Consider the following 16,292-nt stretch of genomic DNA (forward strand, 5'->3'; position numbering starts at 1 on the left):
TTTTTTTGAGACAGGGTTTCTCTGTGGTTTTGGAGCCTGTCCTGGAACTAGCTCTTGTAGACCAGGCTGGTCTCGAACTCACAGAGATCCGCCTGCCTCTGCCTCCCAAGTGCTGGGATTAAAGGCGTGCGCCACCACCGCCCAGCTTCTAACTTTTATTGTGAAGTAGAGAGTAAAGTAACTAAACAGAGGTAAGTTATTTTAAAACTATGATATTCATATACTCATTTTCACCTAAATACAGGTCACATGTATTAGACACTTTTACTGTGCAATCCATATGCTAGGGACTTAAAGTAGATGGAGAAAAACATGCTAATTTTGGCTCCATGGAACTTACAGGTTTTTTTTTTTTAAGATTTATTCTTATTTTGTGTGTATGTCTGTGTATGTGTGTGTAGAAACAGGTGTGCACATTTGTGCAATTGCCTATGTGGATATGCATGTGCCTGTGGATGCCATACGTAGCTTTAATTCCAGTTTCTTTGTTTGACATTGCTAATTTTTTTTCCCTAAAACATTTATCTTACTCAGGTAGTAGTGGTGCATGCCTTTAATCCCAGCACTTGGGAGGCAGAGGCAGGCAGATCTCTGTGAGTTCGAGGCTAGACTGGTCTACAAGAGCTAGTTCCAGGATGGGCTCCAAGGCTACAGAGAAATCCTGCCTCAAAAAAATCCAAAAACAAACGAACAAAGAACATTTATCTTACTTAACCTCTGAGACATTACACCACCTGACTCTAATTCTATTCTTCATTCCCAGGTTTTCCTTTTAGCTCCTGTGTTGTCCTCTCTTAGTCAAACTAACCCATTGGCACCTAGGGCAGCTGGTTTGTGACTGCCTATAGCTCTAGTTCAGGGAATCTAACATCCTTTCATGGCATCACATGTCTTCCCCGGTACACACATCCTTCAGACCTCCACATGTTGTCTACGGCACATGCACCTACTAACACACACCAAAGTGTGATGAGGGCTGGAAAAGCGGCTCAGCAGTTGAGAATAATGACCTCTCTTCCAGAGGACCAGGGGGGTGGTAGGACTTGTAATTCCTAACACCAACACTACAGCTCACAACCACCTGTAACTCCAGTCCCAGAGGATCTAACACCCTCTTCTGGCCTCCATGGGCACTGTATGCATACCGTACACAAGCAGGCAAAACACCCATACACTTAAAATAAAATAATATATAAATCTCAAAAAAATTAAGAATCTCAAAATTATACACACTAAGAAACAAACAAACAAGTGTGATTAGAAAACAAAACCCCCTGAATACTGGGCACAGAGGCACTCACTTGTAACACCAGCACTCAGGAGGCAAGAAAGGAGGATCACAAGTTAAGAGTAGCTTAGGCAAATTCTAGGCCAGCTTGGGCAACACAGAAAGACTGTCTCAAAAATAAGCCAAAACAGACAAGATTATCATATGTTATGAAGAGCTTTGAAAAATGACTTAATTTCTTGGGCATCTCTTCTTTACTGTGTTACAGATGATTAATTGTACTAAGTTTTTTTTTTTTGTTTTTTGTTTTTTTTGTTTTTTGTTTTGGTTTTTCGAGACAGGGTTTCTCTGTAGTTTTGGAGCCTGTCCTAGAACTAGCTCTTATAGACCAGGCTGGCCTCGAACTCACAGAGATCCACCTGCCTCTGCCTCCTGAGTGCTGAGATTAAAGGCGTGCGCCACCACCGCCCAGCCTAAGTGAGGTTTTATTATTATTTTGTATCACCTTTATTTTGCGTGGGGGTGGGGGTGCACTATAGCATGCTTATGGAGGTCAGAGGAAAATTTGTGAGAATCGGTTCTCTTCTTCTACCACGTGGGTCCCCGGAGACCAAACTCAGGTCAACAGGCTTGGTGGTAAGCACATTTATGCACCGAGCCATCTCATTAGCCCAAAAATGGGTTTTAATTTGCTTCTATTTAAGAACTGAAGCTGCTAAACTATCATAGTAATACCAAATTTTATACCTTATAGAAGCATTTACAGAAAATTATCCTTTAACTTTATGTAGTTTCAGGGGTTACACCTAGGGCCTTCTGTATGACAGGCAAGTATTGTACCACTAAGTTCTATCCCCAGGCCTAGGAAAACATTAAATACTTACCTATTTCTACTTCAGTGAGACAGTTATTGAGCTTCTTAAGTATGTTGTCAATCTCATTCATTTTTATCTGAAGTTTCTTCTTTTCATTCTAAATACAAAACATTAAAGATTATAAAAGTTTAACTTCCAAACTTTATAATAGTTCAATTAATGTCATGATTATGAATGGCAAAGTTTATTTTTATTTTTATTTTTTTGGCAATACAGGAACAGAACATGCTGGTCACATGATCCTACTGCTGCTCTTTATTCCTATACATTTTTTTCACTTTTTACATATATACAGGGTCTTGCTAAGTTGCCCAGGCTGGCCTTGGACTTGGGATATCTCTGCCTTAGACTTTCAAGTAGATGGGATTATAGGTCTGTTTTTCACACTAGCATCAACAGGCAAATCTTAAAATTAAAGTCAAGACATTTAGTCTGGACTTAAATTTTTTTAGTTTAATTTTAATAGATAAATAAATTCTATATTTCTCTTCATTGTAGCATTTTTCTATATGTGTCTTATGACTTTATTAATATTTATTGTTTAAAAAGGTTTTAAATAGATTAAATAAATATGGAACACATTGGTCAAATACAATTATTGTCTTTTTAGTGTGCTTTTTTTATTGTTTGTTTGTTTTACCATTGCTGAGACAGGTTCTTGCTATGTGGTACTGAAATTATGGCAATATTCCTGTCTCAACTTCCTGTAGGTATGTGCACCAGGGACAACTATTTTTAAATCTTTATTTCTGTAAAAGAAGATAGTGGGGGCTGGAGACATGGCTCAGTGGTTAAGGGCACTGACTGCTCTCCACAGGACCCAGGTTCAATTCCCAGCACCCACATGGCAGTTCACAAATGTCTATAATTACAGTTCCAGGGGACCCAACACCCACGGCAAAACTCCTATTTACATAAAAATAAAAAAGAAAATACTGTATGCGACATTTCTACACTTATTTGCTAATGAGGTATTTTATTAAGTAGAGCTACCTTGCTGGCTTGCTCTTGTGTACATTGCTTAAGTACACTGCTTCTGTTTCTCAAACAGGAAATTGAACAAATGCTAAGCAAACGTTCTACCACTGAATTATATTCTCAGTCCTATAAAAAGCCTTTTTAAAAGGAAAAGAATGAACATGTGTACATACACATGCAACTGACTAGAGTATAGGAAGACAACACTGTTGTATGTATTAGAGGAGAGACAAAATGACAAATAGTTTATTTCAAAATGTAATATGGAAGACAACAATATGAGACATAGCCCATATTAGTGACTATATTTCATTTGACTTACAATGCCAAGGTTGAAGGTTTTGATTAATAGAATTTCACTTTTGATAAACAAGATTTTATCCAACTCTCATTTATATGTCTCCTAATAAGCATTCTTCATATTTTTATTTCTTTTTTACTGATACAGGGTTTCTCTGTAGCTTTAGAGCCTGTCCTGGAACTAGCTCTTGTAAACCAGGCAAGACTCGAACTCACAGAGATCTGCCTGCCTCTGCCTCCCATGTGCTGTGATTAAAGGCATGCACCACCACCGGCCAGCTCATTCTTCATATTTTACAGCTACTAATAATTTGTTATATATTAACTATCACAAATTACCTCAGCTGAATGCACCAATTTGTTATACAGAGCCACTTTTCCTTGGTGAGTGAAGACTTTTGTCATCTTGGTATAACGTGACTTTATTTTGTTAAGGTAAATCCCATAGGTTTTCAGCTGTAGGAGAGAGTTAAAGAGCACATTATACTAAAAAAGAAGAAAAGAAAAGAAAAGAAAAGAAAAGAAAAGAAAGAAAGAAAAAACCCACAAGTCAGATAAGGTAAGTAAGGTCTGGGAAGGTACATTAGATTGCCTGTCCTAGGTTCTGATTCCTAAAGCAAAAACTTTTCATTTGCAAATTGATTCCCTGGCTGATCTGAAACTCACTGTAAAGACCAGGTTGGTCTTAAATATGTGTTCTTCCAGCCTTTGCCTCTAGTGTGCTGGGATTACAGGTTAGGCCACCACAGGTAACTAACTTCTGCATATCTATTTAAGAATATAATTAAAGACTTCAGTTTTGATTGTTGCCTTTAATTCACTTGTTTTGAAAACTAGAATATAACTGGCTCTTAATTTTTTTGGTTGTTTGCCTTTCAACACAGGGTTTCTCTGTGTAGCTTTGGAGCCTGTCCTGTAACTCATTCTGTATATCAGGCTGACCTCGTACTCACAGAGATCCAGCGGCCAATGCCTCCCAAGTGCTGGGAATAAAGGCGTGCACCACAACCTGGTGATCAGCTCTTAATTAAAACAGTATTATATATTAGTGTACATGTAAAATAGACTAATAAATACCTAATCAATTAAGAATATCTTAAATCTATGGGAAATGCCAATAAAAAGGAGGGAACATCATATATATTTTAAGTATTAAATTAGGCATTACACATAGGAAAGGTTGCATCTAACAGTTACTTAGCAATAATTAGATAAGACTACAGCAGCACATCACATCTGAAACTAAATGAAAGAACTCCATCCCATCAAATAACGGTTCTTCTTTTCTTTCTTCCTTTTAAAGACAGGGTTTCTCAAAAAAAAAAAAAAAAAAAAAAAAAAAAAAAAAAAAATAACAGTTTCTTATCTTGACGTGTGTCAATTCTTAATCAGAAAATGACATAAAAATACCTCTTCATTAGAGCAGTCTTTCATTTTTTCCCACAAGTTCCTATTTACATCAGTCAATAGTTTATCTTGGGTCAATGCAGATACCTGTAATCTAAAATAAAGAAAAATGTGAATATAGGATGTAGAATTCTGCTTTAACCAGCTGTAAAGAAAAATGTGAATATAGGATGTAGAATTCTGCTTTAACCAGCTGACTTAACATACAGCCAAATTTAATTCTTTTCATTTTTTCCTACATAAACGGGAGAATTCTCTCAGGAAACATTATTCAACATTTAAAGAACAGCAGGTAAGAGTGTCACAATGAACCTGGGGTGTGGAAAGAAGCAGAAAGGTCAAGAAGGGGTGAGGGTTGGTGGGGGAGATGGACAGGCAGGAAGAAAGACTCCAGAAGCCATGGTACCTTTAGGGGACAGAGGAGGCAGTGTTGGGGGAGGTACTGAATTCTTGAATGGGCAAAGACTTGATTTTGAGTATTAGGCCAGGACTAGGCAGTACCTAGGACAAGAGACGTGCAGCATTCCTGAGTCTGATAGATCAGGCCAGGGATTCCAAACACTAGACCTCCCACCATGGGAAAAAGTATCAGTTTCCAAACTTTTATCAATGGCTGACTTGAAACCCCAACAGGGTTTTCCTCTGCCTGCTATCTTGTAAAGCTGTAAGCTTCTGGATCTACCACTTCTTTTCATGACTACTAAAGCTTAGGGTCTAAACTCACAGTTCAGCATCCAGAGAGAGTGCAGCAGCTTCCTAAAGTGGCTCAGGCTCACTTCAACTCCCCAGCATCAATTTTCTTTCAGGAAGCAGCTAGCCTGGATCCTTTAGAGAGACCTTGCCAACTAGCATCACAACTCACATCCCTGCCTAGAGCCTCCTGTCCTCTCTGAAAATTAAAGCTTTGTAAGCTTGCCCCGACCCTACCACTATGTTGGAATATTGATTAATTTAAATGTAAGAACTAGTTTAGTAATAAGCCTGAGCCATTGGTCAAACATTTATAATTAATAAAAGCCTCCGAGTGATTATTTTAAGAGCGGCTGCGGAAGCAGGCAGGACAAAAAAGCCTCCCACTACAGTCATGTACAACAACACCCAACTTAGAAAACCCAAAAGAGTAAGTACATCAGGGTTTGCGAGTTCACGCCTTTAAACCCAGCACTTGGGAGGCAGAGACGGAGATCTCCAAGTTACAGGCCAGCCTGGTCTACATAGCGAATTCTAGCATAAGCAGGGCTTTACAGAGAAACCCTGTACTCTAAAAAAAAGTACACTATACGCCGGGCGGTAGTGGCGCACGCCTTTAATCCCAGCACTCAGGAGGCAGAGGCAGGTGGATCTCTGTGAGTTCGAGACCAGCCTGGTCTACAGAGCTAGTTCCAGGACAGGCTCCAAAGCCACAGAGAAACCCTGTCTCGAAAAACCAAAAAAAAAAAAAAAAAAAAAAAAAAAAAGTACACTATATCCTTTTGAAATGTTGTTTTAAACAATTTATATCATAATTTAATAATTCTAAGGTGGCACACACCTTTAATCCTAGCACTAGGGAGGCAGAGGTAGGCAAATCTGTGTTCATGACCAGCCTAGGAGTGAGTTCCAGGACAGCCACAGCTACACAGAAAAACCCTGTCTTGGAAAAATAAATTCTGCTTATCTTTTTGTTCATCATGATATGAAACTATTTTTTGTTTGATTTTTAAGACAGGGTTTCCCTGTAGTTTTGGAGCTGTTCCTGGAACTCATTCTGTAGACCAGGCTGGCCCCGAACTCACAGAGATGCTCATGTCTCTGACTCCTGAGTGCTGGGATTAAAGGTTAGAGCTGCCACCACCCGGCAATCTGAAACATTTTATATAAATAATTTCTACTGTTCATTGTATTTGCAGTGTATAGATATTATTACCACTTTATAAGGTGGTAAACGACTTATGCAATGCTATACAATATTGTAGGCTGAACTGGGTTTTCATTCATGTCATACTGCCAATTAATTCCATCTACTTTTCCCATGCTGATGTTACTCTAATTAAAATGATTAAAATACCACATAGACCATTTGTTTATTATAACCCTCCAAAACCAATCACAGGAAAAAAAAAATAAAACATTCTTACTCTTCAATCTTTTGGCGAAGAAGCTCACAATCTTCTCTGTAAATCTGTATCTTGGGTCCATAAACATACTGTCTCAACATCAGATCTTCAGGGGTAGGTGATGAGTTTATAGCAAACTTTGGGGAAAAAAAAAGAAAGAAAGAAAAGAAAGTGTTCCATCAATAAGAACTGGTTCATTTTTCTTTGAAAATAGACTTTAGAGCCTTACAGTGTAGTTTAGGGTGGGCTGAAGTTGTAATCCTCTGGCCTTTGTCTCTTGAATCTGGATTACTTGCTTAAGATACCATGTCCGGCAGAACCAGATGTTGTTTTTTGTTCTTTTCCATTTCTTTTTTTGCCAGGGGTCGGGGGAGAGATGGAGGGAAGGGTCTCATATAGCCTAGGCTGGACTAGAACTCATTATGTAGCTGAGGAGTACACTGAACTTCTGATCCTCCCAAATTTTACCATTTTGAGGACAAAACCACGTAAGAAACAAATTCAAGTTTGAGAATGACTTTGTCTCTTTTTTTTTTTTTTTTTTTTTTTTTTAAGACAGGGTTCCTCTGTGTAGCCCTAGCTCTCCTGAAACTTGCTCTGTAGACCAGGCTGGCCTCAAACTCACAGAGATCCACCTGCCTCTGCCTCCCAAGTACTGGGATTAAAGGCGTGCGTTATTACCACCCACTACAGTGCCAATTTTTAAAAGTTATCCAAATAGGGCTGGGAGTGTAGCTCAGTTAGGGTGTCTGAGGTTCTGGGTTCAAACCCCAGTACTGTGGAGGAAAAATTATACAAAGAAACTTATAGATGATATTTATTTACACAGTAAGTTACATGTTCAAATATGAATTCAAGTCTCTAACTTCAAAGTCCACTCTTTCCTAGATGTTCAGGTGAGCTAAGGATACTGACTTATAGGACTCAAAGTGTCTTAAAAATAATTATGCGGGGCTGGAGAGATGGCTCAGTGGTTAAGAGCACTGCTTGCTCTTCCAAAGGTCCTGAGTTCAGTTCCCAGCAACCACATGGTGGCTCACAACCATCTGTAATAAGATTTGGTGCCCTCTTCTGGCCTGCAGGCATACATGCAAAATACTAAGAATACTATATACACAATAAATAAATAAATAAATCTTAAAAAAAATAATTATGCATTATTTTCAGAAAGTTGAGGTGGCAAAGTGGCTTCAATAAATTGTCCTCTGACCTCTACAGATTCACATCTATGTACACACACACACACACACAGACTAAATCAACACAATTTAAAAAAAGAAAGAAAATGAATATGTAAAAATTGAGCTTACCACAATACACCCAATCCTGTTGGTGGAAGTGTAGGTGAGTCAGCCCCAAAGTTGTGAGCATGGGAGAGCTGTCCTCATTACTTACTGTCATGTGATGGCATGGGGCCCCAAGCTTTAGACTTGGCTATCAAAGATTGGGGAAGTGGGTGGAGCCAGCCAGCAAAGCCTAGACAGAGGACCTAGCCACACCACTTAGTTTAAAGGGTCATGATAAAGAGGCTAAGAAATATGCAGTAAAGACAGATCTAGATGGGAAAAAAAACAGGTTACAGTGTGCTTAGAATTAAAAATATGTATAGGCTTAAGAAGAAAAAGAGAAAAGGCATATACATAAAAAAGTAAATAGTTTAAAAATAATAAAGTCTTTAAAGAAAGAAGCAATAAAAAAAGAATAAGCCACATAACGAGGGAAAATAAACACAGAGTCTGGATCCTGTATGTTGTGCTAATTTCAAATTTTTAAAATGCTGATGAGCGAATGACAGCTGTTGAAAGACATGGGATTGTGAACAGGACTGCTAACTTGAGCCAACCTGGGTACTTTAGGGAGATCTTAATTTTAAAAGAGAAGTAAAATATATATCACATTGGAAAAGAGGTTATGCTTTTGTTTTCCCAGGAAGCAAAAGGCCATGGACTCATTCCAAGTTAATATGATCAGGTTTGATTGGGGCAAACCTCCTGAATCTTGACAGGACAGGTGATATATATCAACAAGGTTATAGGATTTGGCAATTATTCCCGTTTTCTCAGGTAGCCCTAAAGATATATTCACCCACAGAAAACAAGAAGCAATCCAGAGAAGGTAATGCCTACATTCCCAAAGGTGGTGGGGATGGTTGTTGGTGATTTGGGGGTTATGGATGTTATCATTTAGGGGAATATAGGAGTACAGGATAAAAAGAAAACTATTGATCTCAGATATTTTGTACTGGCATGAATTTTGGTATATTGATACAAATTTAAAAGTTTTTTTTTTTTAAAGAGTGTATATATGTTTCTACTCTTGTTTGAGAAATTGTACTTATGAAGCTCATTTAAAAATCCAATGAATAATTAAGAAATGAGGTTAGGGTCTGGAGAGATGGCTCAGTGGTTAAGAGCTTTGCTTGTGGGCTGGAGAGATGGCTCAGAGGTTAGGAGCACTGGCTGCTCTTCCAGAGGTCCTGAGTTCAATTCCCAGCAACCACGTGGTAGCTCACAACCATCTGTACTGAAGTCTGGCGCCCTCCTCTGGCGTGCGGGCATACATCAAGGCATATGTTGTATACATAATAAATAAATAAATCTAAAAAAAAAAAAAGAGCTTTGCTTGTTCTTCCAAAGGTCCTGAGTTCAATTCCCAGCAACCACATGTGCTCACAACCATTTGTAATAGGACTTGGTGCCCTCTTCTGGCCTTCAAGGATACATGCAGGCAGAACACCGTATACATAATAAATAAATAAATTAAATTATTTTTAAAAAAAGAAAAAAAAGAAATGAGGTTAGGGGGTTGGAGAGATGGCTTTGGCTGCTCTCCCAGAGGGCTTGAGTTCATTTCTAACAACCACATGGTGGCCCACAACCATCTATAATAAGATCTGGGGCTATTTTCTGGCATGTAGGCATAAATAACACTGCATGTATAATAAATAAATAAATCTTAAAAAAAGAAACTCCATATAGAATTTGCTTTCAATGTTGCAAGGGTAGGCATCTGGACAAGAAACTGCTCTTCCTTCACTGCTGACAGTATGCTGAACAAATTGAACAAGTGAGACACAGGAAAAAGACTGTTGAACATTGCCAAAACAAATCAAGACAGTCCTTCAAGATTCTGCTTCACAGAAGAGTCTTCCAGATATTCTAGGCCTATAAGCAAAAGATGGATGGCCCAACATTGCAGAGAATTGTCTAGGCAGCTAGATGTGTCTGTTGTTAGGTAATATTACATCCTTTTGAGCTCTTTGATGGAGGTGAAGACCAGTTAGATTTATAATTTAGAACAGCTACATCTGGTATTAGAACAGGTTCCTCAATGTGAGGAAAGGAAGCATCACCAGGTTATACAAAGTCAAGTTGTTAGACTTGGCAGTCAGGGAGTCAAGCAGATAGGCAGGCCTCTACCAAATGAACTATATCTCCAACTCATAGTTTTGTGTTTTAATAAATGCTTTCTCTTGTGTAATTTAAATTTTTTAAGTACGATATATTTTAACTGAGATGAATATTTTGCCAAGAAATGCACTTACTTTGGCTGGAAGATGGCTCTGCCTGGGTTTCTGTATTAAGATGTGGACCTGAAGAAGTACGAAGAACTCCTTTATTGTAATTTGTCCATTCTTGAGTTTCTGAAAAAAGAAAAAACAACAAAAAAAAAAACATTTATATGATATATGAATACTCAAAGTAAACTCACTTTGACTCTAACTATACCACTCATTTCTAAAGAGCTTAATCTAAGTTAAGGAACTAGCCAAACATAAACATTAGTAAACTTTTCTTAATTTTTATATAAGATTACTACTGCTATTATTATTAAACAAGGTGTCCCACTGTAGCTCAAGTTTGCTATGCAGCCCAGTATGGCATGGAATCCTAGTCTCTCTAGTGCTAGAATAAAAAATGTGGAATGTGGACCACCATAGCCAATCTAACATTTTTAAGGTTACATAATTTTCAAAACTCAATTTGTCTTTTAATATTAATTTCTACTTACTAAGGTTAAGGTGAATGATGCCTCTAAAACTCACATTAGTTCCCAAGGTCATATGTTAATAGTATGTGGTGGTAGATAATTGGATGGGGTCATAATGTTAGGGCCAGAAGGATTACATAAATGGCTTCCTAAGAGGAAAATGGACTCAACTTGGTAAGCTTGCTCTATTGCCATGAGACACTGAGTCAACTGGAGATTCTGCAGAATTCCTCCAGCCTGGAAGCATTATCACATACTGAACTTGTGGCAGTGCAATGCTTGGCAAAGCATAAAGAACTGCAATCTGGTCTGTATAACCAACCCAATTTGCGGCTTTCAATCTTAGCAAAAGACAACAGGCTAAGATAATACTTCATATAATTACTATGCTGAATCCTTAACAAGGAAAACCAGCCTTGGAGATATGGCTCAAGGTTTAAGAGCACTGGCTGCTATTCTAGAGGGCCAGAGTTAAATTCCCAGTAATCACACGGCAGCTCATGACTGTAAATCCTATTCCAGGGGATCAGACAGCCTCACACAGAAATACATGCTGGCAAAACAACAAAGCATATAAAATGCAAATAAATTATTTTTTAAAATAAGAAAGAAAACTAGCATTTCCTATATTTGAAATACATAAAATTACAAAAAACAAATTCTAGGACTGGGGATGAACAAGGTTAGTAGAACATTTATTTGCCTAGCGCTCTGAACTGGATTCCCAGTACCACATAAAATTGAGCATGTGGCCCATATCTGTAAAACTTACTAACACTCTGGAGGTAGACATAAGAGTATCAAAAATTTAAGGTCACTTTTGGATACCTATCAAGTTTGAGCCCAGCTAAAGATGCATAAGCGCTACCTCAAAAACAAAACAAGGGAGCTGGAGAGTCGGCTCAGTGGTTAAGAGCACTGGCTGCTTTTCTAGAGGTCCTGCATTCAATTCCCAACAACCATATGGTGGCTCACAACCATCCTAACTAAGATTTGGTGCCCTCTTCTGGCATGCAGGCAGACATATAGATAGAATATTGTATACATAATGAATAAATAAAATCTTTAAAAAAAAAAAAAAACAACTAAGCCAGGAGTGGTGGCATTCATCTGTAATTCTAGCACTTGAGCTGGTGCAAACGCGAAGATCAGGAGTTCAAGGCCAGCACTGGTTAAGCACTGAGTTTAAGGGTAGCCTTGAAGGCCTCACATTCTATCTCAAAAAAACAATAAACTTAGTCAGGCAGTGGTCACAAACACCTTTAATACCAGCACTGGATCCACCAGAGACTGGTGAGTTCAAGGACAGGCTCTAAAGGTACAGTGAAACCCTGTCTTGAAAAACAAAACAAACAAACAAAAAACCCAAATAACCAGAAAACATCAATAAACTCTTTAAAAAAAAAAAGTATTAAAAGTGAGAAATAGCTGGGAGGTGGCGCATGTCTTTCAGGCAGATCTCTGAGAGTTAAGAGATCTCTGGTCTACAAAGCTAATTCTCAGACAGCCAAGGCCAAGCAGAGAAACTCTACTTTAAAAAACAAAAACAAAACAAACAAAAAAGCAAAATGTGAAAAATAAGCTCATGCCTTTAATCCTAGCTCTTTGGAAGCAGACACCAATCTCAGGGAGTTTGGTGCCAGCCTGGTCTATATAGTAAGTTCCAAGTCAGCAAGGGCTATATAATAAGACCCTGTTTAAACATAAAGAAACAAAACAAAAACCACAGTGAGAAGCAGTGGCCTATGGGATGGCTCAGTAGGTAAGGGTACTACTCAGCACTAAGCCTAACAACTTAAGTTCAATGCCTAACATCTACATGATAGAGAAAGAAATTTCTGCAAGTTGTCCTCAGGCTGTGACATACATACACTCATACACATACACTTAATTAAAATAATTAAAGTGAGAAATGCTTTAACATACCTCCCTCAAACTATCTTCACAGATACTGTCACCAAGGAACTGTGATTCCATTTGGCTATTGCGTTGTGCTAGAAGCAAAGCAAAATTTACATAATAAACAAGTCAAAATGAAACTATAAGGCTTATAATAGTGGTATACACCTTCAATCCCAACACTAGATAGGCAGAAGCAGGTAGATCTCTGTGAGTTTAAGACCAACCTGGTCTACATAGCCAACGGTAGGCAGTCAAAGCTACATAGTGAGACCTTATTCCAAAAACAAACCAAAACTAAAATGTAAAGTTAATTTTAGTTATTGTGGTAGATTGAACAGGTATGGCTCCCATAGACTCATGTGTTTGAATGCTTGGCCCATAGGAAGTGGCACTATTAGCAGGAAGTGTGTCATTGTGAAGTGAGCTTTGAGGTCTCCTATAGCCACATCCATCATGACAACTTACTTTCTGTTGCCTGCGGACCAAGATGTAGGACTTTTTAAAAAAAAAAAAAAATATATATATATATATTTAGCCTGCATGCCTGCACACGCACCAGAAGAGGGCACCAGATCTCATTATAGATGGTTATGAGCTACCATGTGGTTGCTGAGAAATGAACTCAGGACCTCTGTATGTAAGTGCAGCCAGTGCTCTTAACCTCTGACCATCTCTCCAGCACCCCCCCCCCTTTTTTTTTAATTTTTTGAGACAGGGTTTCTCTGTGTAGCTTTGGAGAACTAGCTGTCCTGGAACTAGCTCTTGTAGACCAGGCTGACCTCGAACTCACACAGATATGCCTTCCTTTGCCTCCCAAGTACTGAAGTACACCACCACCATCCAGTGTTGTGGGACTCTTAGCTCCTTCTCCAGCACTAAGTTGGCTTACAATACCACCATGTCCTGCCATGATGATAATGGACTAAACCGCTGAAACTGTAAGCCATCCCAATTTAATATTAACCTTTATAAGGATGGTCATGAACTCTTTTCACAGCAATAGAAACCCTAACTAAGATTTCAGCTTTATGTGCTGTTCATGATCCTGATGCTTCTATCTACTAGGATGTTTCTAAAAAGCTATCACTTAGTAAGACAAAGTATCTGTAATAGTTTTACAGCTTCCTTCAGTGTTTCTCCACTAATAAGAAGCTTTTGGAGGAAATGAACTATTCCTCTGTAATATAACATTTGTCATTTCATTAAATTTTTAAAAATCAAATGTAAGTGAAATATTACTTTACTTATCAACTCTATACCTGAGAGGGTTTATATAGCATTAAAATATTTCCTATACTGAAATGTACTTATCAATCAAGGATTCAACAAACTGTTATTATTTAGCCTTCATAAAGATTTTACTGCTAGCCTGGTGCTGGTGGCTGCTTTAATCTCAGCCCGCAGGAGAAAAAGGCAGAAGGATCTAAGTTCAAGGCCATCCTGGTCTACATAGTGAGAACCAGAACAGCCAGAGTTACACGTGGAAACCTTTCTTGAAAAAAAAAATTGGGGCTGGAGAGATTGGCTCAGCGGATGCTCTTCCAGAGGTCCTGAGTTCAATTTCCAGTAACCATATGTGGCTCACAACCACCCATCTGGTGCCCTCTTCTGGCCTGCAGGCAGACATACAGACAGAACACTGTATACATAATGAATAAATATTTAAATAAATAAATAAATAAATAAATAAATAAATAAATAAATAAATAAATAAATAAATAGAGGTCTTACTACTGATGTCCAGAGAGATTCCGTCAGCCTTGATTGAATCCTGATCACTGCTGCAACTAGACGGGGTCCTGCTCAGGCTTTTTATCAATACACTGTTGACATTTTTATTGATATCCCCTTCAGTATGATGATCAAAAATCTGAAATTATCAAAGAAACATCAGCATAGGGGCAAGTAAAATAGCTTAGTCAGTAAAGGCACTTGCTATATAAGCCTAGTAACCCTAGTTCTATTCCCAGAAACAATGTAAAAGAAGATAACTGATTCCATAAATTGTCCCATGATAGCCACATGCATGCTGTTGCAGGTTTCTCCTTCTACATTATACATTTGCACAAGTGTATGTTCATGTGTACACTACATTGTAATTACATACTTCAAAACATCAGCATAATGTTATGAGCTTGGTATTTACAGAGACTAAATGTTGAACACCAACAAAAATACTATTTATAAAAAATTATCTATATAATTCATATACAATAACTTATTAAAGTTATCAGACAATTTAGGTCTTTAATGTTAAAATTTTCAATTATTTTGCTGCTAGCCACCAATATGTAAGCTACATCAGAAAAGGAAATTAGAACCTTACATGTTTGCTGCTATCATATTTCTCAAGTATCTAGCATGGTGTGAATGGAAGTGGGGAGATCACCACTGCCTGTAATGTAGTTGTTTACCCTGTGGAAACATCCCATCCTACTGTAGATTTTTAGGGGTGGATTATTATTAGGATGATTTCTTCCTAAGCTGTACTGTTAGATTGATAATAATAATGTTAGTTTAAATAGAATTTTGATATTTAAAAATGTAAATAAGGAAGTGTCACAAAGAACACAAGAGTTTCTATTGAGAAGCCATATAAACTGGGCCTTAGGTTAATGATTAAGAAAAACAACCGAGTCCTAGTAGCCCAGCTAGTTTAAACTCTTTTAATCTTCATTTTGGGAGATGTGTTCACAGGTTTCAGAGTGCATCATAGCTGAAACAAAGCTTTGAAAATAACTTAAAAGTTAGACTAAGGTATTTTGTCAAATAGCACAGAGCTAAAAAACCCAAGAAGAATCTAAAGTTTTAGAAAGGCACATAGTTGAGTGTGAAACTCTTTAAGGTCAGGGAACAAGAACAAAGCAGCACAATTTTCATTAGTTGGCATGCCTTTCTTGCTAGGATGACCAAAGGTGATGATTAATTTCTTATACCCATTTCTGCCCTCAGTCTTCTGATATAAAATCTATTGATGAGTGGGTATGCACCCTAAAGATTTAAAGTAGAGTCGACTAATTCCTTTTCATATATGAAAATTTACATTTATGATTCCTTTAAGATTCTTTATAAGTTTATCTTTCACTGGGCAGTGATGGCTCCAAAGAAAGTAAATGTGCATGATGAGCCTGGAATGGTGGGTAGTGCATGCCTTTAATACCAGCTCTCAGGAGATAGAGACAGGTGAATCTCTGTGAAATCAAGACCAGCCTGGTCTACAGAGTAACTGAGTTCCAAGTCTGCCAGTGCTGTTAACACAGAGAAACCCTGTCTTGAAAAACCAAAATGGGAGGGAGGGAAAATGTGTTAGATAACTCAGTAAGTAATGAAAGCACTTACCATGACTTGAACTTGATCCCTAGAACTTGATCCCAAGGTAGGAGAGAACCAACTGTGCCTCATCGCATTGAGTGCATATGTAAACACACACACACACACACACACACACACACACACACACACACACACACAGAATTTTCCAATTATATATAATCCCTGAAGAGATTCTTATACACA

General features: G+C 38.0%; 1 protein-coding gene across 1 annotated transcript in view; it reads right to left on the minus strand.

Moving 5' to 3' along the window:
* Knl1 (kinetochore scaffold 1) overlaps nt 1-16,292 on the minus strand; it is a 60,070-nt gene that overhangs the window by 14,991 nt on the left and 28,787 nt on the right. The window contains exons 11-17 of the mRNA XM_050132753.1: nt 14,508-14,646; nt 12,801-12,868; nt 10,429-10,527; nt 6,906-7,021; nt 4,792-4,882; nt 3,721-3,837; nt 2,113-2,200 (exon numbers count right to left, since the gene is read on the minus strand). Of these exons, the coding sequence (XP_049988710.1) occupies nt 2,113-2,200; nt 3,721-3,837; nt 4,792-4,882; nt 6,906-7,021; nt 10,429-10,527; nt 12,801-12,868; nt 14,508-14,646 (718 nt within the window). The remainder of the gene's footprint in view (nt 1-2,112; nt 2,201-3,720; nt 3,838-4,791; nt 4,883-6,905; nt 7,022-10,428; nt 10,528-12,800; nt 12,869-14,507; nt 14,647-16,292) is intronic.

The sequence above is a fragment of the Alexandromys fortis genome, unplaced genomic scaffold (genome assembly GCF_014885135.2).
Source record: "Alexandromys fortis isolate MF-2015 unplaced genomic scaffold, M_Fortis_MF-2015_v1.1 scaffold_6, whole genome shotgun sequence".
Classification (NCBI taxonomy): domain Eukaryota; kingdom Metazoa; phylum Chordata; class Mammalia; order Rodentia; family Cricetidae; genus Alexandromys; species Alexandromys fortis.